The 27,727-nt window shown below is 35.9% G+C and overlaps 2 protein-coding genes, 1 long non-coding RNA gene and 2 pseudogenes across 4 annotated transcripts; 2 read left to right on the top strand and 3 right to left on the bottom strand.

The window, feature by feature from the left end:
* Window positions 1-2,197: 2,197 nt before the first annotated feature.
* On the bottom strand, window positions 2,198-6,679 carry LOC132178458 (L-tryptophan--pyruvate aminotransferase 1-like). The gene is made up of 6 exons (XM_059590894.1): window positions 6,570-6,679; window positions 6,132-6,435; window positions 4,990-5,234; window positions 2,936-2,970; window positions 2,519-2,821; window positions 2,198-2,397 (listed from the first exon to the last, which is right to left on the bottom strand). The coding sequence occupies exons 1-6, from the start codon at window positions 6,677-6,679 to the stop codon at window positions 2,198-2,200; spliced, it is 1,197 nt and encodes a 398-aa protein (XP_059446877.1).
* A 2,222-nt stretch (window positions 6,680-8,901) lies between these two features.
* LOC132178941 (uncharacterized) lies at window positions 8,902-12,970 on the bottom strand. Of its 2 annotated transcripts, none has more exons than XM_059591527.1 (8): window positions 12,497-12,968; window positions 12,301-12,395; window positions 12,044-12,147; window positions 11,868-11,968; window positions 11,671-11,774; window positions 10,660-11,097; window positions 10,147-10,278; window positions 8,902-9,172 (listed from the first exon to the last, which is right to left on the bottom strand). In XM_059591527.1, the coding sequence occupies exons 1-8, from the start codon at window positions 12,746-12,748 to the stop codon at window positions 9,013-9,015; spliced, it is 1,386 nt and encodes a 461-aa protein (XP_059447510.1). In that variant the 5' UTR covers window positions 12,749-12,968; the 3' UTR covers window positions 8,902-9,012. The 2 variants fall into 2 exon arrangements, with proteins under 2 accessions (XP_059447510.1, XP_059447511.1); XM_059591528.1 differs by lacking the exon at window positions 8,902-9,172 and adding an exon at window positions 9,179-9,632 and having other exon boundaries at window positions 12,497-12,970.
* A 4,657-nt stretch (window positions 12,971-17,627) lies between these two features.
* LOC132178917 (large ribosomal subunit protein mL101 (rPPR4)-like) lies at window positions 17,628-20,618 on the top strand (annotated as a pseudogene).
* Window positions 20,619-21,770: 1,152 nt separating this feature from the next.
* LOC132176897 (uncharacterized) lies at window positions 21,771-22,617 on the bottom strand. Its single transcript, XR_009439679.1, has 3 exons — window positions 22,525-22,617; window positions 22,267-22,408; window positions 21,771-22,108 (listed from the first exon to the last, which is right to left on the bottom strand). It is a non-coding gene; the product is annotated as an uncharacterized LOC132176897 (long non-coding RNA).
* A 2,436-nt stretch (window positions 22,618-25,053) lies between these two features.
* Window positions 25,054-27,007, top strand: LOC132178947 (large ribosomal subunit protein mL101 (rPPR4)-like; annotated as a pseudogene).
* The last annotated feature ends 720 nt before the right edge of the window (window positions 27,008-27,727 follow it).

Here is a 27,727-nt window from a genome sequence, read left to right as displayed (position 1 = left end):
GTAAACGAGTATTATGCTCTATTTTCGTGTTTTCATAACTTGTAACACGGTATATATGGCCACGCTTTTCCTTTTTCTTTGTGGCTGGTTTGGTGGAGTTGGCATATATGTTATATGTGTAGTAGTATTTATTATTAATTTATTACCTTCGACTTCCAAAAAAGAAAAAAGAAAAAAAAAATTAAAACACCATCTGATACGACGTTGAAGTGGCTGGTGATAATATATGCAACTATCTATTTGGTCGGCCGGTTTCCTTTTTCAGGCATGGAACATGAAAATTAAATTAATTGCATGTTTTTAGGAAGATCCAGTTTAGGCTCAAACACAAATTAATATTTTATTTTGCAAATTAATGTTGGCTTGAAAATTGTTGTATTTTGGATTGCAAATTTGGTCCCCCAACACATGACTTGTGTTGTGTTGCGCAAATGAAAACGCACATTAATTACTTTTTGAGCTTCGACTCAGATTCTCAGTGTCTGCTCCAATCTCATGTGCCACTGCCACCAATGATGATGCATGTGCAATCCATGATTACACATCATCACACATGTGACCTTCTGGCAAAGCAAAAATAAATAATTTCTTAAGAAAATAAATTTAAACAAAATTAAAAAAAACTATCGAAGGTGTCTCCGTCCCCTCTTTTCCCGGAGATTCCATTTAGTTAAAATAAGAGGGCATTTTTGTTCAAAACAAATATTTTGGACAAGTTTTAGACAAAAATGCCATCTTGTTTTAATTAAATGGATCCCCTCCATTTCCATCATTTGAAATAGTTCTGGTCATTGATTTGTGGCAAGATAGTTTGTCTAACTCTCCCATTAAGGACACCGAAAGGAAAATGCTATTTTATTTTTGAAAATATATATATAAAAATATTAACGGTCGTTTTTTAAAGAGTCTCAAAAGATACTAAAGTAGCGCATCAAATTACTAAAGTATGTCAAAAAGACCACTTTTTTAATACTTTTATAATACCCTTAAAAAATCAATAAAAAATTAATCAAATAAAAAACTAAAAAATCAATTAAAAAAAAAGAAATGTGTTGTGGGTGGCTTGTGAGCCACCCCCAGAGGTGGCGTGGGGAGGCTCTCCGCCTCTGGCCACCCTTTTCCTTATTTTTTTAAAAAATAATTTTTAGTTTTTTTTTTCTAGTTTAATATATTTTTTTTTATATTTTCTTTTTTATTAAGAATGACACATGTCATCATTTTTATTAGCGTTGACATGACATTTAACAAAATTCGTCAAATTTTTTAAAGGAATTTGAGTCCAGAGACTAAATTATTTTTTTGGCATATCCCAAAAATCTCTTATTCCACTTTCATACGACATAGAGCGATTTGTAATAGGCCAACCACATGGTTTGATTTTTCATTTATCCATATTATTTATATCGCACAAGCGATTTTCGTAATTTAGGCCAATTATAGTGAAGTATTTTTTTATATATTTATTTATTCGCCCATTAGCTTTTTTTTTTTCTTCCCTTTTTTGTTTAAAATATAGTTTAGTTTATTTTTTATTTTATTATTTATTTATTGTAGTTTTTAAAAGAAAATGAGTATTATAGGAATATATAAAAAATGTGGTCTTTTTGACTTACTTTGGTAGTCAATGGACTACTTTAGTACATTTTGAATATTGTAAAGCCCTTTTGCAAAGTAATGTTAGTTTGTGGAGGCTTTTTTTATTTTTTTTTTCCTTTTTTTTTTTTCTTCTTCTTAGTCTGTCCAATTCTCTCTCTCTCTCTCTCTCTATATATATATATATGAAATTTAATGATAATTTTGAAAAAAAGTTGGACTAGAGATGGACAACAATTAGAAGAATATATAGCATTTCTCATGGCATCCCCCAATCCTTACTATTAACAATCTATTAAACTGAGATATGTTCCAGGAAAATGTGGTTGTCATTTTTTTTTTTATTTTTTTTTTAATTGCTTTCAAAAATCACATATTTAGTTAAAAAATGCATGTAAGTATCAAATGTTCTAAAAACAAGTCAATTTAATATAATGAATTAAAGGACCCTTCCTTGAAAATGTAGAAATATAGTACTGCTCTATTGTTATCGTCTTTTTTACTCTTCTTGGTGGGCTATACCATTCTTTAAAGTATAAAAATTTCTGTAAAAATTAATATATAAATTCTGTAAGGTTCCACAAGGATTCTAAGACAAAATTAATTAATTTCCGTTCCTAATCCCCTTGATCGCCAGTAATCGTTCAATGACTCCATTAAAATCCTCTTCCCTGCACAATAAGCTAATCCTAGTAAACTTGGGATCGGCTCCAAAAGCCTTCCCGCCTCTTCCAACGATATCAAATCCTCGTAAAAATTCCTCGCAGTCCTTGATGCCTTCTTTGCACTCCAACCACGCAAAGGCTGTTGGGAAAACAAGAAAAATCATTAATTACGACGTTAGAACATATGCTTTAATTTTCCCATATTTTTCTTACAACGAGGAAAATAAATTAACATGCGATATATATATACATATATATACCCGGCAGCCTTTCATTAAGCTCTCCAGTGAAAAGACAGCGTTCTCGCGGATACTTGAACAAACTGAGACGTTTACTATGCTGAAGAGCTTCTCGTAATTTCTGCCATCTTTTAGACATGAGCTCTCTGGCATATTCAAAGAAGTTTTCCGATTCGGCAGACCCAACATTGTGGCAGCCATCACAAATCACTTCTATGATTTTTGCAGCTCTAAATTGTGATTCTTTTGATACACCAATTGAAGTGATAGTTATGTATTGAGTCATCTTCTTAGCAATGTCTTTATCCTTTACAAGAGCCCAGCGAAAACACAAAAGAAAGGCAAAGCGTTAATCAAAAATTAAACAAAACCAGCCGCTAGCACACTATAAGACAACTAAGTACAAATCGAAACCATGGAAACAATTAGGTGCTGACCCAATGCGGGAGCCGGCGTGTCCCGTGCATTTGGAACATGTAAATTGTTGGGAAAATTGATAATTAATTGTCAACCAATTTCCCACCAGCCCTTTATGCGAAAGACAAGTTTGGAAAGAAAACACACGAGAACACACACCAATCACACACATACACAAAGAGTTTACGTGGTTCGGCCCAAAACCTGGCCTACATCCACCAACGTACAAGAGAGGTCCACTATGAGCAAATTCTTACAACTCACAGTAAATGCCCATACCACCGAAATACACTTTGCCCTAGAGAAAAGCCTCACACACTCCTCTCAATACAATAAGTGATAGTTGAGTTAAAAGGACAAAAACGCTCACTCTCTTGCACATCCCCTCCCAAGTTCTCTTCTCTCACATTGAAGAATCTCTTCTTTTGGGATCTCTTCATTCTTGTATACAAACACAAAGGCATCATTCCTTTATATAGGAAAACCATTGTGTTGCCTAGAAGGTTCCGTAATGTTCCACCATTATCAAGAAGACTCTTTCTTCTTTGAAGGTTCTGGAATGATCTACCATCATCAAGAAGACTCTTTCTTCTTAGTGAAGGAAACCATTGTGGATCTTTGTAGAACACAAGAGAAAATTCCGGAAGATTCTGCCTACTAGATTCAAGGCATACCTTAACAATCTCCCACTTGACTTGAATCCCATCAAGTCGTAATCTCCCCCGGATGTCTCCTCCACCTGAGAGCTTAGGTCCGCATCTTGACCGATGCCCATCCCCACGCCCTAGGATGTCTTGCAAAACACTGTCTACACCAACAGTCATAATTCTACAAGAATTATCATGCTCCACCATAAAGAGCACATGCACTTAGAATTAAACCATTCTAAGAATTTTCCTTTCCGGCACATGTCGAAAAAATCCTGCTGAAAAATATGGTGCAACTTCCATGTTTGGTTTCCTCGGAAGTTCATCAGCCATCGACACCCTTTTCCACCACATACCCGACATCAAAGACCAAACCAATGTCCCGTATGCAATTGTGGACCCGCTAATAGAACACATCCATTATCCTGACATTTTTAGCGGTCATGCCAGAGGATGTACATGTCCTTATCAAAGAACATCATCATCTCTCTCTGTAATGAGAGAAACAATATTAGCGTTTTTGGAGCAACTTGCCGAACCTGCTCCTTTCTTTAACCTCTGAACAACACATGTATCTAGTACTTCTGATCAGTACTCCGTGAACAGTGCCTCGTGAACAGTATCTCCATGAACAGTACCTTTGCTTGTGAACAGTGCTACGTACTCCGTCCTTGAACAGCACTCCGTCCGTAGACAGTGCTCCATACTCCATCTGTGGACAGTACTCCCACACTCCGTCAAGCCTTTCAATCTCAAACTTCAAGGACTGCATTTCTTCTTAACCAGTAGAAATCCGCAACCAAGCTCTGATACCAATTGTTGGGAAAATTGATAATTAATTGTCAACCAATTTCCCACCAGCCCTTTATGCGAAAGACAAGTTTGGAAAGAAAACACACGAGAACACACACCAATCACACACATACACAAAGAGTTTACGTGGTTCGGCCCAAAACCTGGCCTACATCCACCAACGTACAAGAGAGGTCCACTATGAGCAAATTCTTACAACTCACAGTAAATGCCCATACCACCCAAATACACTTTGCCCTAGAGAAAAGCCTCACACACTCCTCTCAATACAATAAGTGATAGTTGAGTTAAAGGACAAAAACGCTCACTCTCTTGCACATCCCCTCCCAAGTTCTCTTCTCTCACATTGAAGAATCTCTTCTTTTGGGATCTCTTCATTCTTGTATACAAACACAAAGGCATCATTCCTTTATATAGGAAAACCATTGTGTTGCCTAGAAGGTTCCGTAATGTTCCACCATTATCAAGAAGACTCTTTCTTCTTTGAAGGTTCTGGAATGATCTACCATCATCAAGAAGACTCTTTCTTCTTAGTGAAGGAAACCATTGTGGATCTTTGTAGAACACAAGAGAAAATTCCGGAAGATTCTGGCTACTAGATTCAAGGCATACCTTAACATAAATAGCATAATATCGTGATCTGCTGCCGAGGTAATAGCCGTGTATTGCGGCCAGTAATAAGCAAGATCATAGATAACATTTCCCTGACCACTTTTCACTACAGATTCTCGAAGAGTACCATCTGGGTTGTTTGGTGAGTTGACCACCTCTATGTAAGGTCCATCTTGATCAAAGGTACATGCATCACCTCCCCACTTGTAGAGCTTCGAGCGCAGGCAATGTACCACTTCGGGATATGACTGCAAACAATTAAACTTTCATTTAATTAAATCCAAAAATGAAAAATAATTGAATGGCTTACTCTTGAAATTATTCTTTTCCGTCGTATATAGTAGTTGCAAGTGTAGTATAGTAAAAGAATGGATAATTAGTGTTAGGAAAATACGCAATAAATCCAGAAATTATAAAATACAACTAACTATAGTATTTCAATATTGGATCTCATATTTAATGCGACTATATTAATTGAACTGGGAAAAAAGTTATAGGGATTGATGTTTCCCATTTTTAATCCGAAAAAAAAAAAGAGAGAATAGGGAATCTTATAGGAATACTACCAAACACAAGGAATGTACACGAAAATTGGCACATCTAAAAACTTTCAAAGCACTCCAACTTTGAAAGAAAGATCAAGAGTAATGTCAAATACAATAGAAACAAACTGCCAAGTGGAGAAGTGATGAGATTGATTCACAACTAGAATCACCAGAAACGCATTCCCTTCCAAAGCAAAACAACCATAACCAGTAGAAGCAGCCAGTCAAATATATTATTAATATCACATTCAGTTGTCATATATGTAAACTTTAATTCAAAATGAATGACGAGTATATAAAAAAGTATACGTTAAACATATATAGTAAATATGTGACAAATGAGTGAGTCCCGCGTTCTTAATCATAATAAGAGAAATTCTTGTGGTTTATTTTATCCAATATTTTTACTATATTTGACTCATACGAGATCATAGTTGACCAAGCAGTAGTTTAGTTAAAGCACGCAGTCACTTGTTGCCACGTTTTGTTCCCGACATCGTCATTTTCGAGAGACATGCTCGTCACTTTGTCCCACAAACAAAAGATGCAATTGAATCGACGGATGTAATTGAATCAAAAAAGTAGCGGTGAGAGACAGACCGAGTAATAAGGGGCAGAAGACACAACACTGATGGGCTCAACGCCAGCGGGAGTAGTGAGAGCGTAAAGCGCAGCTTGGAAGAGCTGCGTTGAGCCCGTCCCCACCACTATATGCCTATCTTCGGTTACCGCATTCCCGACCACACGATGCAGCCTCCTGATCGCATCCCCGAGTTCCGGCTCCAAAAACCAGCACACATTTCCCACATCACTGAAATAGCTCATCAACTCACCCCCGTCGATCACCACCTTACTCTTGTCACCCATCTTTCGCCAAAATGGCTCGAACACCGTCGGATCACCGCTGTTAATACACAAAGAAAAATCCAATCAAGTTACATGATCAGTGAATTATAACACTTCTAATAGAAAGCAAAGACGAGTACTTTTGAGTCATTGTCATTTATAAAGCAAAAGAGAAAGGGCGATAAGACTTGCGTTGTAAGAGCGAGAACGGAGTTTGACGAGAGAGTAGGCCTTGTGCCGTTAGTAGATGACAATGAGCGTTTGTCAACGGAGGGGGCGGTGCCGTTTGCTGTGTAACCCATTTTTTTTTTTTTTATCTTTCTGTTAGATATGATTTGTGAATGAATGTTCGGTAACCAGTATATATATATATATATATATATATATATATATATACAAGAATGTGGTAGGTGCACTCCATTAAACTTTTTCTTAAATCATTATATCGGAATAATAAAATCTGCATCCCTTTATGGTATTAATGATTAAATTTTAGTTTATTTTATAAACTTTAAATGCATTAATTAATTATCCGATTCTGGTGGATTTTTTTGGCTATGTGGTCTCATAATTAGGCATGCAATCAGGAAAGTGAGGCAGTCCGTATTGCATTTGGATTCTCTATGGTCCGTTTGGACGGGAGCAGATCCAGTCCTTCTTAATATAGGGCCATAATTGTTTCCAAAAAAATTTTTGGACTATAACAAAGTCTGGATCACCTCCGGTCCAAATGGACTGAAGAGAATCCCAGTTCATCCGTATCTGGGTTGAGACATAAGGCTTTATGTACATGTATATGATTATACCGGCCCAATCTTGGAGGGGGAGAGTATCCAGCAAACAATTATTGACTGCCAATGAATATTCACTATACAAAATTGAATTAGAAACTCCTCACTAGATGACTTCCACATTAATAATGTATGAAAATGATCCGAGTATTATAATTTTTTTACAAACTAACATGTAAACGAGTATTATGCTCTATTTCCGTGTTTTTGTGACCTGTACTCCTTGTTAGATGACTTCCACATTAATAATATACAAAAATGATCTGAGTATTATAATATTTTTTACAAATTGACGTGTAAACAAGTATTATACTATGTTTTTGTGTTTCCGTGACCGGTGATTTGTATGGCCACACTTAACCTTTTTTTTTTTTTTGAGCCGCTGGTTTGGTGGGGTTGGCATGTTATATGTGTAGGAGTATTTATTATTACCTTTGACTTCCATAGAAATTAAAATTAAAACACCATTTGATACGACGTTGTTTGTTTGTGTGTGTGTGTGTGTTTTTTTTTAATAACAATTTGATTTCATTCATTCATAAAAAAAATAAAAAAAAAATCTAGAGCACGAATGCTCTAAACAAAACAAGAGCATAAAGCTCTACATAGGATGAGCACGAAGCTCTAGAAGTACAACATTACGCATGTACATCTGGAATTTCTTTCATCCATATATATCTTATCCATGACCTATTGGGTTGCAGCTTTGGCAAGACCGTGTATTGCCCAATTCACTTCTCTCCGAGTGTGCCGAATCTGCCAATTTTTTGAATGATTAAGCACTCCTTTTGTATCATCAAGGACGTGCCGATATTTGCTCAAATTTTGATTGTGGGCGGTGAGAGCCTTGGCCACTTGTAGTGAATCACCTTCCAAAATGATCGATTGTAACCCTAGATCTCGTCTAAATTCTATAGCATTCAAAGCCCCATGCGCTTCTACCACCACTGAGTCCGGTAAAATTCCTACTGTTAGCACTCTAGCTGCAATCACCTATCCTTCAAAATCCATTACAATAATGCCAATTCCCATTCGGTAAGTTTTTGAATCTAAAGCAGCATCCCAATTAATTTTGTAAACTCTGATAGGAAGAGCTTGCCATTTGTTAGGGCCTGAAACCACATGGGAAGCCATAGGTACCGTCTCCTTAGCATTTGCATCCCTGTACTCTTTTAAAAAAATCTCAGCCTCTTTTATCAAGATATTTGGATGCAAAAATTCCCCTCCGTTGACCACTGTATTTCTTCTGAACCATATCTTCCTAGCAGTCACTGCATCGAATTCTATCTCCTCTTGAGTACACCGGTCCACCATTTGCTCCCACATTTCTATAAATGTGTTACCAGTCCACGTACTCTTTTGCATCGTCGGCCCACATTCTCCCCATACATCCTTTGCCAAAGTGCAGTCCCTATGGATGTGCAAATATATGCAACTATCTATTTGGTCGGCTGGTTTCCTTTTTCAGGCTTGGAACATGAAAATTGAATTAATTGCATGTTTGTACGACTCGGTTTAGAAGATCCAGTTTAGGCTCAAAGACAAATTGATCCAGTTTAGGAAATCTTCATCCCTACATCTCAATTCCAGGCAATAAATGCTTTGCTTTGATTGAATTTCATTAACTTCTATCCCACTTGTTTTGACATAGAGGCATAAGCTGCTGATATCTCTTTTAAAGCTAGAAAGCAAAAACGGTATAATTGCGGAAGTAGAGAGTAAAGACTCTAAACTAAAAAGAAAATCTACATCTACATTGGGAAATGAAGAAAAAGGTATACCAGGGAGACAAATTGTTTCTTTCTGGTTGCAGCGTATCAAGTGAGAGAAAAAGATACAAAAAACTATTGGTGTACTTCGTTTGGTAATATTTGCGGGGTCTTCCTAAATACATGCTTTCTGCAGCGTTCAAATATGCTGTCATAAATCAGATCAAATTGAACTCCTGCTCTCTCCCGATTCACAATGAACAATATGTGATCAGCTTCCACAATCTTGTAGTACCTGCATTAAGTCAAATTCCATCTCTGAGCAAGTTCAAAGAAGAATCCTTAAAGCTAAGATGAAATGCCCAAAACTGGGGGGTGAAAACCGAAGGAACTAGGAATTATTCACTTTCCTAATACCATAATCTTGGAAACTTCAATAAGAATTTTAAATTTTCAATATTAGTCGATGTCATTATGGAATTGGACAATTAACTCGTTCTCTTGATGTTATGTGAATTTTTTTGTTAGCATTACAATTATGTGAGAGTATAGTTGCAAAACTATATGGCTGAATTATCTTCAACCATTAAGGATGCATTTGGATATGATGCGAAAAAACTGAATGGTACCTACTGAATGGCTGAATTATCTTCAACCAGTAAGGATGCATTTGGATATGATGCGAAAAAACTGAATGGTACCTACTAAAGTTCCTGCACCACGATCTTCAATACCTGAACCTACGACAACAACAACTGGTTCCGTATTCGATCATACACTCATTCGTATGGTTGATGGAAAAAACGCTAAGCCATGCTTTTAGTCATTGATTTTTTTTTTCCTTTTTTGCAATATTTAATCATGACACGTTGCAAACTAGACTCTTTGGCCTAGTCAAGCCATCTTTGTCTAAACATGCACATAATAGCAGTGGAAAGAATCTCCATAATTTTATTTTTTAATATACAAATCATCCTCCTCCATCTAATTGAGAGCTTCTTAGAAAATGTACCCGGTGAGTAGTTAAATTCAGTATAATATGACTTGGCTTAAAACCTAAGCAGGATCATTTTGTAATTTCAAACAAGCTTGACAGATCTGTCAATAAGTATGACCATGTAGCCCCTAGCATTGTTAATAGTGTCCATTAGAAACAACCACAATTAGAATCAAATTTCCCAAAAGCAAGCCCTATGATCCATACAGTAAATATGATCTTGTAAGTAATTGTGTTAGGTAAACAATTCACCACTAAAAAGTATGACTTACCAGATGCCTGGTTGTAACGGTTGGCACTCTAAATCATTTTCAACAAAACGACTTGGATGTTCAATTGGAATTCGAGGGTGAGTCATGGATACAGTGTTGAGTGCTCCATCATTGTCTTGCCAATCCTCATCCCTGAACATATATTCACACGAGAGTCATGACACCAACAACACAATTTTTTTTTTTTTTTGAATATTAACCTCAGCACAGGCTCCAAAATCAAAATCATAATAATCTATTGGTTTGAGCAAGATATTACATATCATAAAGGGTAACATCAATATGTTTTAAATTCTAGAATTTAAATACAGTAGTATTCATGATCATTATAGAAAAGGAAAAACTAAGTGTCACACTTGGACAATATATTCAGAGAAATTCTAGTAATGATTCATTTAAAACACATTCGAAATAACAATAAGCTTTCTCAAAATAACAACCTGAAGTAATTTGAGAACAGGTACTAGATAATGGGTTGATACAACAACATATTCATTTAAATGAAAAAAGTACCTGTAGCCCTTATAAGGGGGAGAGACATCTGGAGGATGACGCCATTGACTCATCTGCAAAACTCTTATAAAAAGCAATGGGTGGATGCCAAGTATGCTAGAAGGAACCGTGACACCCAATATCTTTTTAGTACGCTTGGTAGCATAGCTGAAGTAGTATGTATTCGGAAAGGTATGCAGCCGGCTGTTAAGTCGCATGGACCCTTGAATTGTAAGATCAGGGAGGATCCAGTCTCTTGAAGCAAACGGGCCTGAATTCCCCAAGAGGCAATCCACAAGACCCCAAACACCAATTTTCCTCCATGACATGTTGAAGTGATCAAACCCAAAATTGTAATATGCCTTCAGCCAGGGAATGTCAAACCAATCGTATATTGTTACCCCTACGCGGCACAACTGCAGTAGACATATAGGTTTCAAGGTTCTCCCATCTTCTGGCCTGTAACAAGTTCAAACTTCACAAGTTCAGCATCCAGAAATTGTTTAATGTGGAAGAAAATTGGATTAGTAGCCAAAATATACAATGACATAATTGCCAACAATTTCAACTATGAACCAACTTCACGGAAACAAATGAAACTAAAATAAATGGATAATAAGAATGAGGCACTCATTATGACATATCATCAGAGTGATCAGCTTATATCAGCTTATATGGCCAAATAGGCTAGCTGCCCCTTAATTGGATAATGAAAGCTTAATTCATTAAAAACCTGAGCTCTCCGAGGTGTTGGCAAACTTTAACTCTTAGCCATGCTATCATCTAGTAGTTATGTTTCTGTTTTGCTCTCAGCTTGCTCAAACATCCCTTTTTGATAGATAAAATAATGAAGTCATAATCAAACTACTATCTACTACATTTTTCTCATTTGGCCAATATTATTTCAGCATTACGGTGGTGGGACTCAAATTCCCAATAATAAACATGAAGCTGTAGATTGTCATTGCTGTAATAGGAAATAAAGACACTGAAAAGTTCCAAGCAAAAACACAAGTTATAAACGGAACTCACTGCATCCCATCTACGTAGCTTCTTGTAGTCCCATTGAACGCTCCTGACAAGGATGTGATGCTCAACACCCAGTTCTCTGAAGTGTTGTCATACCCCTTGAATGCCTGCGAACAATATGAAAAACGAAATACTAATTATTTCAACTTACAGATGTGTTGTGGCTTCTCCTTAGTTCACATCATACAATTTCAACCGACCTTATCGGCGAGCATTTGCTGCAATACCCGAACAACCTGTGCTCCGGCCGAGTGCCCCACAAAGTGGATAGGGTGATCCTCATCCCATTCTGGGTAGTGCCCTGTGGACGATTTCATCCATTAGAATAGGAAAACACGAACAGAGAGAGCTAATTGCAAAGAAGGGGATCTAGAACCTTGTTCGTAAACCCGTCCGAACTGCGAGTGCCCACAAGCCTTGCTGTGTTCTTCGCCGTAATCTACCTGCCCGCCTTTCAAATAGTAAAACAATTCACGAGCCCTGAAACCCAAAAGCCCGTTCTTAAGACTAGTTCAAAGAAAAGCCAATGAGGGAAAAAAAATAAATAAATAAATAAATAAAGGAAAAGAAAAGAAGCCCATGAATGACGCTGAACCCGAAACGTTTAAGAGTTGCTCCAAGGCACATACATACCGATCGTAAATGCTGGTTAGAGACCCCAAATCAGGTACCAGAACCCTTTCATCCTTCTTCTCTGCCCCCGCGAAGTACGATAAACCTCCCAATCTCTAAGACCCCAAAAGAAACAAAATGAAAATCCCAATTGAATAGGAAAATGAATGATACTAATTTGATGGCAACGAGTAAATATGAGAAAAATAGGAAATACCCCTTTTCCAAATCCAAATATTCCATGGACCAATACAATAGGAGGCAGATTTTCAGCATTGGAGCTTGGCCCGCTGGGCACGTTCTCTTTGACCTCAACATTCATATTAGGCTTAAAAAAGTACTCATTCAGCGCCAGGGAAAGATCACCAGCCACGGCTGTGCTGAATATGTAAAACCCATATAGCATATGCACCAACGAGCTCACAAAAAGCTCTGCGAATTGCAGTGCAGCTACCCCCCATCTGATCATCTCTCTTTTCCACCCACACCCCCAAAGGAAAACAGCGCTCTTGAGCCGCAAAAGATTTCAAAGCAGAGCCTTGCTCGTTCTAACGGCTCCCCTCCGAAATGCTTCGAAGTCGAAAAAAACTTCTACATCAAACTCGTCGAAGAACCCATAGGGGCCTTCTGGAACGAGATTTTTATAATGTAAAAGTTTTTCTCTGCCTTTGAAATTGGGGCCTCTCACAATATGTTCTCAAATAAAAATGAATAAAGAAGTCAGCAACCAATCAAAGACTTACAGTACCATTCATTTCTTGTCCGTTGGGCGATACGTAAAGTACCAAAATTAGCAAAAGTTTGGTTTCGTTGTTGCCACGTGTCCTACGGGACCCACTAAAAATATGGAATGGGAGCACCAAATTTTAAAAGATAGATAAAATGCGAGAAAATCCAAGATTTTTGCCTCTATATAAAAAAAAAAGGAAAAAGGGATTGTAATAATTTATTAATAAATTAAAATAATTTGGATTCGAGGCGTTTCTTTCCAGGAACGGTGCGCTGGAGAAGAGCTGGAAGGTTCGCCAACCAGCAGAACCAACCCCCAACTGTACTAGCCTTATCCGTTCTTCATTATGTCACGTCTTTCTCAACATCTGATTTTTTTTCCTTGTCACTCACGCGCCTGCTTATGAAGGTGGATGTCACGGTTGGATTGTCTCAAATTTATTTTATTTTATTTTTTTAAAAAAAGACTAATTTTAAATTTAAATAATATGACAATATATATACCATAATCTATGTAGAATTTAATTTGATCCATTAATCTATCCTTATTATCCTCTACATTTCATCCAAACAAACTTTTCGGTATTTATATCCACACAAAAGAATCCTAAATTAGTGTGAGCTTTTTATGTTCTTTTTCTTATAATTCTGTGTAATTTTGTTTAAGAGTGTATAAACGGTTGCAATTAATGGTTATTGGCGCTTAGACAGTTATTTTTATAACCGGCAGTTAACGGTTATTCAAACCAATAACCGGCAATTTTATAACTTTTTTTTTTTTATATATATATATATGGGCTTTTTGAAGTATTTTGTGCCTATTTTCTAGGCTTATTTTAAATAGTTTTGGGTTAAAGTGTTCATAAAAACAATGAATATAATGAAACCTTATGTCTAACTCGTATTTAAAACGACACTGTTTTGGTATTAATTGTTTTGGTTATTCCGTTTGTACACCCCTAATTATTTTGTTATTCATCATAATGCAAAACATCAATTATTGTATGGAATTTCAAGAACTCTCCAAAAGCATAATTACTGGATAAATTTTATTTAATAAACGATTATATATGCTGCTGTAATATATATATATATATTTCTGATAGCAACAAAACAATCACTATAATAGTATTATTTATAGTTTTCCTCAATAAATTATGATCTAATCACAATAATATCTTTAGTCCCAGTTTTATTGGTTGGATCGCTTTGAAAATTTTTAGGGTGAAGTAAAATAGTACGCTGATAATTTTTTTTTTTTTTCATTAAAATATTAATAAAAAAATTTTCCTGCATGACGTGCTAAGCATGCAATGTGCCCTGAATCACCACTCAAATTCTCAAGCCAAGAGTCCTGACATAATAAAAGAAGTGGCCCCTATCATTATTATTTTTGCCTTGATTCATTCACCCGGAATTTTGCCTTACAAAGATTTGGACGGTAGCTTTCGCGCACCTATGGATTTGTGGGCTTCATCTTTCCAGCATGGTGTGCGGTCAACCTGTGGCCACATGACCGTTCCGCGTCGGCTTTACCTAATAAATTCATGAGATTGGCGTGCCTTAACATACACCGTCACCGGATTGGACTGTGCAGTGTTATTTAACCGTAAAGAAATTATGAGTTTCGTTGAGCTATTCAGCTTTTGTTCGCATTTGCCAAACTTTTGCTACGCAATCCATGTCGTTCAACTGCTTAAATTCCGAGATGTTAACAATGGTCGGATTTGTGAATAAATAATTGATAAGAATGGTTTGCGGTGTGTTAATAACTTTTTGAGAAATATTTATATTCTCTTACAAGTTTAATAGATCAATCATTAGATTTGTTATTTTTTTTTTATTTATTTTTTTTATCATTTTATGTTACAAATCAACTATTAGATTTGTGGACTTATGTGCATTCTACATAAATCAATAATAGACCCTTAAAAATCTAATGGTTGATCTATTGAATTTATGAAAAAGTATAAACAAATTATTAATACTAATCATTTCTCTTTTTCCAATGACATTTTTAATTTAACATGAATTTAATATAAAATTAGTTGTTAGACTTAAGACATCGAAATAAGTTAAAGTTGTCTAATATGCGGTATATGTTCATGTTTTTGACATGATTCGATACTTGAATACAAATTATAACTTTTGAATTCTTAGTGTTGTCCCATTTGATTAAGGATTTTGATGCCCTAGTATTTGATTAATGGAAAAAAAAAAAAAAATGCCTCAAGCCTCCTTTTATATAGAATTAGATATTTTGAAAGGAATTTAAATTTGAATTTTTTTTATAATTCAATATATTAAATTAAAATATGTTTAAAATGCATATAATTTTTACATATATATTTTTTAATTGTTTAATTATATATTTAATAAAGTATGTGACTCATTAAAAAAAAAAAAAAGTAGAGAGTTTGGGACCATAGAGTAGGGGGCGGGAGAAAATATAAGGTAGGAGGTTACTAGTTTGAATTATATTTTTTCATTCTTTTATGTGGACATGTAAAATAAATAAATAAATAAATAAGGACAACTAATATGGGACCAGATCATGAAAGTGTTATCTTCGTAAATTCAGTTCAATACTCCAGGTGATTCATAATTATTTTAAATGCATATTTCTGCTTTTATTTACATTGAAATTTATAAATACAAAAATACAATCTAAAATGTGAAAACACTTTCTTTTTTTTAGTAACATTAATTAAAAAAAAAAAGATTTGGCTTACATGCTGTTATTAAAATAACAACATGTATGTTGTAGTTTAATCAACGGTCAAGATTGAATTTCTCAAAATCTCTTTTTATTTTCTCTCTTCTACTAAATGTTTCTAAAAGTAAGTCAACTTTAAAATTTAATCTTGACCGTTAATTCAACTACAGCAAGCATGCTGTTTAAAATAACAGCAGGTAAGCCGGATAAAAAAAAAAACAAAAAAAATGACATAAGCGTTCCAAATTCACAGCCTCCGGAACGAAAAAGGAATAGAATAGGTGGAATAACAAATCATATGACGGCGATAGGACACGTCTTCCCATTACTTTTCATATAATACTTGTTTTCCACGCGGAGAGCTCGACGACTTGAAATAAATAATAAGGGCTATGATACTAACAACGCTAACCTGCGTGATTATTCATGTCAAGCTATTTTTTTAAAAATAATTATAATAATAAAATATTATATTTTATTATTTTAAAATATCAAATCACCCCAGCGTGCATCATGTCAAGCGTGATGTTTAACATCACCCAAATAATAATAGTAAATAATAATTTTACCTTTCTTAAAAAAATTCTATTCTTGGTTGAGGTATGGGCTGTACGGCATTTTAAGTGGTTCTTTTTGTTTTTTATTTTTATTTTTTAATTTTTGACATGTTCATACAAGAAAAAGGGGAGAGAAGTTCAAATTGGTGACCTCCGCTTCATGAGGTGTGGTTCACAACCGATTAAGCTAATATAAAACACTTTTAAATAGCGATATGCGTAAGATAATTGAGTGTGAATAATAGCGGTACTTATTTTTGATATATTTTCTCCTTAAAAAATGTTCAAACTATAATTGGTTGTATGTCTTTAATATGTGATTGGAGGGTGTAATTATATAAAATTATTTTTTTAATGGTTGGCTTGCCCCCAATCAAGTACCGACAAGTGTTAAAGTATTTTCAGTAGGAGTAGTTCAAATAACTATCGAAAAAGTATAAATTTATACTTTAACCATTCATTTTTCTATGTACTTTCTAATAGATTATTTATTATACTCTCTATTTTTTAAAAAATATTTTTTTGTATAGAAGATAGTATGAAAGAAAGAGAGGGAGAGATAAAATAATTAAAAAAAAAAACTTTTATAGTGTAAATAATGAATGGGCAAAAGAGTGTATTTACCGTTCATACTTCATACTCTAAGGAGAAAAAAAAAAAAAAATGAGTTCAAGTAACTATTTTGTTGGAAAAAAAAAAAGTTTATAATAGTCAAATTTAACTATTATGAGACATTTCCCTATTCTACTGAAAATGCTTTTAGCTGATTGTAAAAGGAGCTCTATGTGTAACATTAAATAGTCGCTAGAACGGCTAAATCCATATGCACGAGAGTAATTTCTATAAAGACCTTATATAAATCAAAGAGAAATGATAAAAATAATTTTCTCAATTATCTTTCAACCTTCTCCATGTAGTGAATAAGTGAATCTATCATTGAATTGTTGTGGGACTCATATAAGTTTACAAATTCAATGGTAGATCTATTAGATATGCTGAAAGAGATAGTTAAAAGATGATTAAGAAAATGATGTGTAGCATGTCTATAAATCAAGTCATTTGTACCATACAATAAGAGGTTGACACGTCACGTAGTTTATATTCTGTCCGTATAAAAGTTAAAAAGAAATGGTTGGTATTAATATTTTTCTCATATTTCTTATTTTTGCTATTAAAAAAATCCTTTCATGGTAAAACAACCGAAATTCTGGATCAACTGAGCCACTTGGGCCCTCGTCTTGTAGATGTAGCTTATTTGTTTTAAGGTAGAGTGGGATCTGTGAGGTTAGTTATAATAAGGCGCGAAGGCCCTACAAACTAAAGCCCACAACCCAAATTTTCCCGTACGGCCGAACCATTTCTTCAAGCTCCCCCCCTCACTCGCAACGCTAGGATTAAGTGCATCTTTCAGAGAAATCCACCCAAAACCCAAACCTCGGAGACTGGAAGCCAATGCAATTGCAAGATGGCGGTGCAGCAGTTGCATTTCGGGCGCACGAAGAGCGTAGCGAAGCGATCGAAGAAGTACTTGGAGGAAGCGCTGTATGTGAGGCTCTTCAGGGAAGGTAGCGCAGAGGTGAGCGTTCGGCACCAGCTCAACTAGTTCCTCAAGACTAACGAGCGAGCCTACAAATGTGAAGTGGGAAACAATTTCAAAAGGGTTTTCGAGCGCAAGGTCTACTACCCCAAGCGAGTCTTCAAATGGGAGGTGGGCGACACCCTCAAGAAGCTTCGCGAACACAAGCTCTACTACCCTGCTGTTAAGGTTCTCCTTCTAAAGCCGTCCAATCTTTTATTTCTATAAATATTTGGTTGTGGTTCTATCCCCCCTTTTTTTTTGGGGGGATGAATAATCCCTGTTCTCAAATGCTAATAATTAATAATTATAGTTCATAAGTTTGGGAGCTCTGTGACTTGGTGCCAAATTTGATGGACTTGCTTCTTTGCGTTATAGCTTTAATAGGGTTTTCAGCATGGGTGCGTTTTTTTTTGTTGTATATAGAATTCAAGCATGTCAAAATGTGAATGCTATGTACATTATAGATCTATTCCTGGTTTGTATGGGTGACCTTCTTGTGTAATTTAGGCATCAGTCAATAGAATATCTTAACTTCACAACAAATTATTGCTCTCTTTGGTTCACCTAGGCATTGCATTTCGATAATGTAGTAGCCAACTCTGCCCCCCTGATTTAGTACCTCCTTGGGGGGTGGTGGGGTTGGTTGGGAAGGGGGCACCTGCTTGGTTTTATAACATTCTTCATTGTCACACGCTTATTATATTTGAGTTTTGTGATTTTAATCTGTACTGCAAGTTGTAGATTATTGGAATCTTATTTTTATTACTACAGCTTTCAGAAACTATGACTAAAAGGGGCATGAATCAGACGATCAGTGATCAAGCTATTAGCTATACATCTAGATCTAGTTGCCAAATCAAGAGGCATTGCTGCTGCAGAAAATTATTTCATTGGTCTTCCTGAATCATCAAAAAATCGTCTCTGTTATGGTGCCCTTCTTAATTGTTACTGCAAGGAACTGATGACTGAAAAAGCAGAAGCTCTCATGGAAAAGATGAAGGAACTCAACCTTCCTTTAAGTTCCATGCCTTACAACAGCCTTATGACCCTTTACACAAAAACCGGGCAGCCAGAAAAGATCCCAACCATCATACAGGAAATGAAAGCCTCCCATATCATGCTGGATTCTTATACATACAATGTCTGGATGAGGGCTCTTGCTGCTGTCAATGATATTGCCGAGGTTGAAAGGATTATTGATGAAATGAAGCGGGACGGACGAGTCGCAGGAGATTGGACAACATATAGCAACTTAGCGTCAATATATGTTGATGCAGGATTGTTTGGAGAAGGCCGAAAATGCACTTAAGGAATTAGAGAAGAGAAACGCCTGCTGAGACCTTTCTGCTTACCAGTTCCTAATTATGTTGTATGGCCGAACAGGGAAACTGCTTGAAGTTTATTGGGTATGGCGTTCTTTGAGGCTGGCTTTTCCTAAAACTGCAAACATAAGCTATCTGAATATGATTCAGGCTTTGGTTAACTTAAAAGATTTACCTGGAGCAGAGAAGTGTTTCAAAGAGTGGGAATCTGGGTGCTCAACTTATGATATCCGTATCGCTAATACTCTGATAGGAGCTTATGCAAAAGAGGGTTTGCTAGAGAATGCAGAAAAGCTCAAGGAGCGGGCTCGCAGGAGAGGAGCCAAGCCTAATGTTAAAACATGGGAGATATTTTTGGATTATTATTTGAAAAATGGGAATTTTAAATTGGCGGAAGATTGTGTTGCCAATGCAATATCTGTTGGTAGAGGGGATGGTCGGAAGTGGGTCCCATCATCTGTGATTGTCAGCAGTTTGATGGGGCACTTTGAGCAAGAGAAGGATGTCGAGGGTGCAGAAGGTTTTCTGGAGATTTTGAACAAGGCTGAGGTGAATGTAGGGGCTGAGGTTTTTGAATCACTAATAAGAACATATGCATCTGCTGGAAGGACAAGCCCTGTAATACGTCGCCGGCTGAGAATGGAGAATGTTAAGGTCAATGAGGACTGCTTGAAGTTGCTTGAAACAATATGTGTTGAGTGAGTTTTATTTTTTCTCACTTTCTTATCTTTGTATTTCACTTTCTGTAAAAGCAATTTTGAATGGTTTCTACATGCTATTCAGTTTCTACAATAATTTATTCCCTTCATGTGTGTATCAATGCGAGGTGACACATGGCCTAGCCCATTCAAGAGTGTCTCATCTGTTTGAAATTATGAAATCTCGAACCAAGGATGCTCCATTTACATATGTCAAAGCTGTGGATTCTATTGTAAGTATGGCTGCATGCCACCTATTCAATCTGATGCAGTTATGTTTGAGAATTTTTTGTTACATTCGGGCTCTTGCCTGACACTGGCCGCATATCCAAAGCCCGTAGCATGCAAATCAGATGGATACTGGTTTTGTTGATAGGTTCAATCCTACACAAAATACTCCTTCCAGCTCTTTATATTGCCAGATGCTCAGATGTTTGTCTGTGCCAGTTCAATTATGTAGTGGTGACTAGACATGCTTCTATTTCTGGGAAGAACGGATTTAATTCTTAGGTCGTGCCTGAAAATTTCCTTGAATATTCATGGAGATATGGCCGTTCAATACTGCTCTAAGAGTCAAGATGACTTCCCTCTATGCAAAACCAGGAGTACTTGGCTTCTGGCCATTTTTTTGGGTTCTGACAGATTTGTTAAACAACAAAAATATATGAATATGTTCTTTGTTCAAAAAATTATCTCCAGTTTTTGAAATCTATCCCTTGTTACGAGTCCTAAAGCCATCATGAGTAAGTTTCCGAAATTTGTGCCCAAGATTAAAATTGCATGATTTCTTTTTGTTAATAATAGTTTTATGCTTCCCACCTGCCATGCATATGGTAACAGGTCAACTTGGTGATTGCTTGATATTCCTAAGATATTTCGAATGACCTTTTGTTAAGAGACTAGGATTTCAGTCGTCGAGGTAGGTTGGCTTTTATGTTTAGCAGTTGTATGGAATATGTTGAAGAGTGCTGCCATACTTTTAAGTATATATTTCTTTAACGTGTCAATGAAAATTACCATTAGATTTTAGATCTATAGTCTAATGGTAATTTTCACTATTACGTAAAAAAGTGAATTTCAGAATGCATGTATCATTTCTCACGATATAAACATAAGCACTAAAATCTAAAATTTTGTTCTTTTTATCCATTTAACATACATGAACACAGTTGGCCATTGGCCAAGTCTTTGTTGTTTTCATTACTATGGCAGTAAATACAAGCGCATAATGTTGTCATTGAAGTTGAAAGAAGAAAAAGTCGAGGATGATGAAGAAGACCTATTTGAGTCTGTTGTATGTTACATTTTAGTTCCTTATATTTCACTGTTACAACTTACAAGAGAAGTTAACGGGTGGTCGGTGTTAAGAACATCAACTAAATTATTAAATGTATTCTTTTATATCAGCTCAATTAAGCTTTTGAATAAGTTGTGATTTAAGATGGTATCAAATCAAAAATAATTGCAGAGATCTTAATCCGTTCTGCAACCATCTGAATTAATGAAATCTTAGACCCTCACAATTTTAGAAAATTACAAAAACCTTAGGCTGTTTTTCTTTTATGGCCAGTTTTTTAACTTGTTTCTTTCAAGAGAAATACTATTTAATAAACTGGTATATAATTGCTATACAACTGAGATGACATGGCAGTAAAAATCGGTAATTATTTTTTTTGACGAGCTCAAGTTAATTTTCACTGTCATGTCATTTCAGTTATACGACAGTACTCATATAACATTCTTCTACTAAATAGCATTACTCCTCTGTAATACTAATGATCACTTCAAACAAAGCCACGCGATTGAGTAATTGGGGCATGACAAAAGAAGAAGAAAAGAAAAGATAAACAAATTCCATGTTGATAAGAGTTTCATTTAGATTTTCCTCAGAGCACAGTGATATATGTATAGATAATTGCCTACTTATTGTAGGTAGGTGATTGAAGATATATAAACGAAATACAAGAGATATAACACATAACTAGAACAACTATGTGATCTTTGAGAGTCGTAGTCCATCTGATCGAATTTCCTTATTCTCATACGAAATCCTATATAGTTGGAACTTCTCAAGTAAACAACCGTTGAAATTTAAAGACAACTAGAACAGCAATGAGTGTAGGCAAAACAAACGAGAACATGCTCTGTATTGAAGACTTAGATGAAGCCATAGGGCTTTGGAATTCTATGAAGCAGATTCGTAGCAGCAACAGCAGACGTGGAAACAACTGCGCAGTAAACAAATAGACAAATCACAATGCCACACGTCTATCTGAGAAGAAAATCAATATAATCCCAAAAAAGAAAAAAGAAAATTGCAGAAATGAATATTGAATCAATGTATAAAAGGAAAATGGCTAGCTATATGAGGAGATAGAGGGCTTACCACTTTGAGTCGTCGCCCCTAGACTTGGTTTCCACTGGAGGAGGAGAATTCTGAGAGTAGCCGGAGCTGAAGCCGTCTTTTGTAGGATAGCCAACCGGTGGTGGAGCCACGTAAGGCACTGGTGCAGTTGGAGGATGTGCAGCTGAAAATGTTCAAAGCCACTCAATCAGTACTCAATACATGACATATATAATAAACTGATGGAAAACAAAAGTAATCATATGAAGAAAACATGGTAAAACGGTATTCACCAACTACCTGCAGGCAGCTCACTTGAACTCATCTTTGAAAGATGTACGTGTATATGTAAGAAAGAGATGCACCAAATTATTAAGAGAAGATGAAGATGAAAAGAATGAGATATTGGTTTCGGGTAGACGAAGGTTTCATATATATATATATAAAGAAAGAGTAGTACGCTGCTTGGTATGTAGATTCATGCATGTGGGCTTCATCTTCCGCCCTTGGCTTCTGGTTAATCCGTCCTGGACTGGCATTTAATTCCCACAATAGACCACCTCTGATCCGTCCTTCACAAAATTTGTGCATTTTTTGAGTAATTAGTGAATTGGAAGGATATTTTTTAAAATCATTATTTCAACTTGTTTATTTTTGAAATGATATATTATTATTATTATTAATTTATTATTATTTTTGGGAAAACACATGCATAACTATTTGAATATCCATAAATGTTACCAAATCCATCGTGGTTGATTGTCTCATCGTGGCCTGGCAATGTGAGTAAATGGTAAAAGAGTTATAAATGGATCCGGGCCAGCATTTTGTTTTTAAATTAGATACGTTCATACTTCATGAAAAGAAAAGAATAAAGTTACGATGATGCTATTTCGAAGGACTTCCGAATATTACATATAATTTAAAAACAAATAATTTTTATCTTGCCACCCTTTAATTTGTATCTCTTGCCGTAGAAGCTTTAATTGGACGGGTAGATATGTGACGGTTTGGCTACAGCCTACGTAGGATTATTACACAATTAATTAATTAATTAATTCATTATTTTTTTGTTGTCAAATATATATCTGTTAGCTAGCATGATTTACTGCTAATCACCTCTCCATGGCCATGGTCTAAACGTAAAATTCTAGAATGATTATATGGATTTCTGGTGTGAGTCATTGACCCATAATCTAGCAAACAAACTCAACAAGTCAGTTCAACCTGACTTCTCTTGTCGCACCCAATGGAAAAGGTTCAAAAAAGAAAAAAACATTTAAGCTGACTTAGACTTTTCTAAGTCTTTGTTTACATCAATTTTATGATTTAAATTAAATTCTATAGTATTTAACGTGCATATATATATATATATGGTGCCACGTCAAGTGAAATGGAAATGATCTGCTAGTTAAACTGCGTTATACAAAGGCTTATCTCCTAATCTAATCTAGTGTCACTATATATATATCCCACCGGCCACCACCATTGATGACATTTCCAGTACCGGACATATAGAAATTCAAGTTGCACAATTAAGTTCCTTTAAGGTTGGCCTAAGCAATGGCTCTCTCATTTCCAATTTTCCAGGATCTTATCTTATGCCATAAAGTTCAAACATTATGCATAGAAATTTTCTACAAGTTAGCTTCTAAAAGCGACATATGTTTTTTAACCTATTAAAAAAGTATATAAAAAGCACACGTTATTAAGAAAAGATATAATTAATACATGTCATTTTTTGAAAGCGAATTTGTACAAAATTTTCTACAAACCAATTTATAAGGAGCATATATGCTCCAAGTTGACTGCAATTTCTTTTCAATTTTCTAATCCATTAGGAAACCCAATGTTAAGTTCATGTTCATGAATCGTGCCAAAAAGAAAAACAAAAATGTCATTTTAAAGGCCAACTCCACAAAAGTTGACTGACTTTGGTGAAAATAACAAAAATGTCATTTAGAGGCTAACACTACAAAAGGAAATATCATTTTAAAGACTAACATCCACGACAATTAACAAGAGACAACGGGACTTTGGTGAAAATAACAAAAATGTCAAAAGACAGATGTCATTTTAAAAGGCTTAACACCACACAAAGAGAGCATCTCATATGACTTAGTCATTTTGCATTATTATTTTTTTTTGTTAAAATTGCTAATAAAAAGACTAAAAAAACAGCTTCATCCAATTATGTGAAACCAAATGCAAAATACAGTCATGAATAGTTTCAAGCAACATGTAGTATGAACGCGTAGTTATTTTAACATTTCTCTTACGCAACATGGCAGCGTTGAAAACAATATTTATCTAATTTCTTATTTGAAATTTTCTTCGATTTGTCGAATTTCATCTGATTTTTGTCTCATTTGCGATTAACAGATGGATTGTAGTAGCAAATTAACAATTTGTGTTTTCACCAAAATTTCTTGCTGAACAAATTAACTTGTGTTGTGTCATGATTACCTTGAAGAAATGCTTCTATTCTTAAGCAAATATGCAGAAGTAAAAGAAAAAGAAAAAAAATGAAAAGGAAGAGACTGTAAAATTGTTGAGCCAATTCTCCATAACCTAAACCCTTTTTTATTTATTTCTTAATCTTTTTGCTATTTAAAAAAACACTTTCAGAGTAAAACAACCGAAACTCTGTATCAGCTGAGCGACTTGGGCCCTCCCTTGCCTTGTAGGTTAATTATAGGAAGGCGCAAAGGCCTATTAAACTAAAGCCCACAGCCCAAATTTTCCCAAACGGGCCGAACCATTTCTTCAAGCTCGTTTCTACTTGGCAACGCTAGGGATTAGTGCAACTTTCAGAGAAATCGAATAAAAACCCCAAACCTCGGAGACTGGAAGCCATTGCACAAGCAAGATGGCGGTGCAGCAGTTGCATTTCGGGCGCGCGAAGAGCGTGGCGAAGCGATCGAAGAAGTACTTGGAGGAAGCGCTGTACGTGAGGCTTTTCGGGGAATGTAGCTCGGAGGTGAGCGCTCGGCACAGTTCCTCAAGAGCAACGAGCGAGTCTACAAATGGGAAGTGGGCAACAATTTCAAAAGGGTTTTCGAGCGCAAGGTCTACTACCCCAAGTGAGTCTTCAAATGGGAGGTGGGCGACACGCCGCCGACACCCTCAAGGAGCTTCGCGAACGCAAGCTCTACTACCCTGCTCTTTTGGTTCTCCTCCTAGAACCCTCTAATCTCGTTTCTATATAACTATTTGGTTGTGTTTGTATCCCTGATCGTCACATGCTAATAATTATTTATTTTTTATTTTATAAGTAATAACCAGTCTTATTAGAAACATGCTAATAATTATAGTTCATAACTTTGGGAGCTCTGTGATTTGGTGCCAAATTTGATGAAATGAACTTCCTTCTTTGCGTTATAGCTTTAATAGGGTTTTCAGCATTGCTGCATTTTATGTTGTATATAGAATTCAAGCATGTCAAAATGTGAAGGCTATGTACAATATATACAACTATTCCTGGGTTTGTAAGTGTGACTTGTTGTGTTATTTGGGCATCAATCAATAGAATTATCCCAACTCCACATCAAATTATTGCTCTACTTTTGGTTCACCTAGCATTGCATTTCGTTAAAGTAGTAGCAAAATCTGGCCCCCGATTTAGTACCCTTTGTTGCCTCTTTACTGAGCTTGCTGGGAAAGGGGGCACCTGCTTGGTTTTGTAGCATTCTCCATTGTCTCAGACTTATTATATTTCATTTTGTGATTTTAATCTGGACTGCAATTTGTATATTATTGGAGTCTTATTTTTAATACTACTACAGCTTTCAGAAACCATGGCTAAAAGGGGCATAAATCAGACAGTCTGTGATCAAGCTACCCTCTAGATCTAGTTGCCAAATCATGGGGTATTGTGCTGCAGAAAATTATTTCATTGATCTTCCTGAATCATCAAAGAATCATCTCTGTTATGGTGCCCTTCTCAGTTGTTACTGCAAAGAACCGATGACTGAAAAAGCAGAGAGAGCCTCATGGAAAAGATGAAGGAACTCAACCTTCCTTCAAGCACCATGCCTTACAACAGCCTTATGACCCTTTACACAAAAACCGGGCAGCCAGAAAAGATCCCGGCCATCACACCGGAAATGAAAGCCTCCTCATACTGGATTCTTGTACATGCAATGTCTGGATGAGGGCTCCCTCTGCTGTCAATTATTTTGCCAAGGTTGAAAGGGTTATTGATGAGATGAAGAGGGACGGCCGAGTCGCTGGAGATTGGACAACATATAGCAACCTGGCGTCAGTATATGTTGATGCAGGATTGTTTGAGGAGGCAGAAAATGCACTTAAGGAATTAGAGAAGAGAAATGCCTGCCAAGACCAGTTCCTAATTACGGTGTATGGCCAAACAGGGAATCTGCTTGAAGTTTATCGGGTATGGTGTTCTTTGAGGCTGGCTTTTCCTAAAACTACAAACATAAGCTATCTGAATAGGATTCATGCCCTGGTTAACTTAAAAGGTTTACCTGGAGCAGAGAAGTGTGCAACTTGGAGTGGGAATCCATGTTATAGGTCACCGGAGGCTTGCACGAAATTGTTTGAAACAATGTGTTGAGTGAGTTTTATTTTTTCTCACTTTCTTATCTTGGTATTTCAATTTATGTAAAAGCAATTTTGAATGATTTCTACATGCTATTCAGTTTTTACAATAATTTGTTCCCTTCATGTGTGTATCAATATGAGGTGACACATGGCATAGGCCTTTCAAGAGTGCCTCGTCTATTTGAAATTATGAAATATCGAACTAAGGATGCTCCATTTACATATGTGAAAGCTGTGGATTCTATTGTGAGTATGGGTTCTTGCCTTTTGTATATGAAGCTATGTTTAAGAATTTGTTGTGCCGTTCAGGCTGCTTGCCTGACACTGGCCGCATATCCAAAGCCCGTAGCATGCAAATCAGAGGGATAGGTTCAATCCAACACAAAATACTCCTTCCTGCCCTTTGTATTGCCAGATGCTCAGATGACGAAGAAGTATTTGAATTTACATTTTAGTTCCTAATTATATTTAACTGTTATAGCCAATTCACTAATTAATGGTTAGGGCTAAAGCCATCATAATCAAGTCCTTGGGTTGGCCTGTCATTTTCTGTTTCACTGTCTCAGCCAACTGACCAATGACTTGGGTTAAAGCCTTGAACAATTACTCTACTAGACAACCAGAATCTTTTTTTTTTTTTTTTTAATTAAAATTTATCTGTCCAGACAACCAGCATCTCAGTAAAAGGCATGTCATATATGGAAGAACGAATAAAGCTGTTAAATCTTACACAAACCTCAATCCGTTTTTCTTTTTATGTTTCACCATCTCCGTCAATAGTAATGACTTCGGGTTAAAGCCACAGGGTTGAGTAATCATATGGAAGACTTAAATGAAGCCACCGGCCGGGGTTGGGTTGTCAGAAAAGGAATTGGAAAATATAACTATGCTCTTTTCTCTGTGTTTGTCCTTCGATTTCCTTATGTTTCGGAGTCTCAAC

This window comes from Corylus avellana, chromosome ca4 (assembly GCF_901000735.1).
Source record: "Corylus avellana chromosome ca4, CavTom2PMs-1.0".
Taxonomy (NCBI): Eukaryota; Viridiplantae; Streptophyta; class Magnoliopsida; order Fagales; family Betulaceae; genus Corylus; species Corylus avellana.
The sequence above is the reverse complement of the archived record's forward strand: the minus strand, read 5'-3'. Positions and strand labels throughout refer to the sequence as shown.

What these genes read in the sequence shown, in the direction of transcription:
- LOC132178941 (XM_059591527.1), bottom strand. Translation starts at nt 12,748, where the DNA reads ATGATCAGATGGGGGGTAGCTGCACTGCAATTCGCAGAGCTTTTTGTG. An exon ending in CTAACCAGCATTTACGATCG is followed by an intron (nt 12,148 to 12,300) that starts GTATGTATGTGC and finishes TTTGGGTTTCAG; the next exon opens with GGCTCGTGAATTGTTTTACT. An exon ending in CCGTTACAACCAGGCATCTG is followed by an intron (nt 9,173 to 10,146) that starts GTAAGTCATACT and finishes GACTTAATGCAG; the next exon opens with GTACTACAAGATTGTGGAAG.
- LOC132178458 (XM_059590894.1), bottom strand. Translation starts at nt 6,679, where the DNA reads ATGGGTTACACAGCAAACGGCACCGCCCCCTCCGTTGACAAACGCTCA. An exon ending in TCCGTTCTCGCTCTTACAAC is followed by an intron (nt 6,436 to 6,569) that starts GCAAGTCTTATC and finishes GTGTATTAACAG; the next exon opens with CGGTGATCCGACGGTGTTCG. An exon ending in CTTCTGCCCCTTATTACTCG is followed by an intron (nt 5,235 to 6,131) that starts GTCTGTCTCTCA and finishes AATTGTTTGCAG; the next exon opens with TCATATCCCGAAGTGGTACA.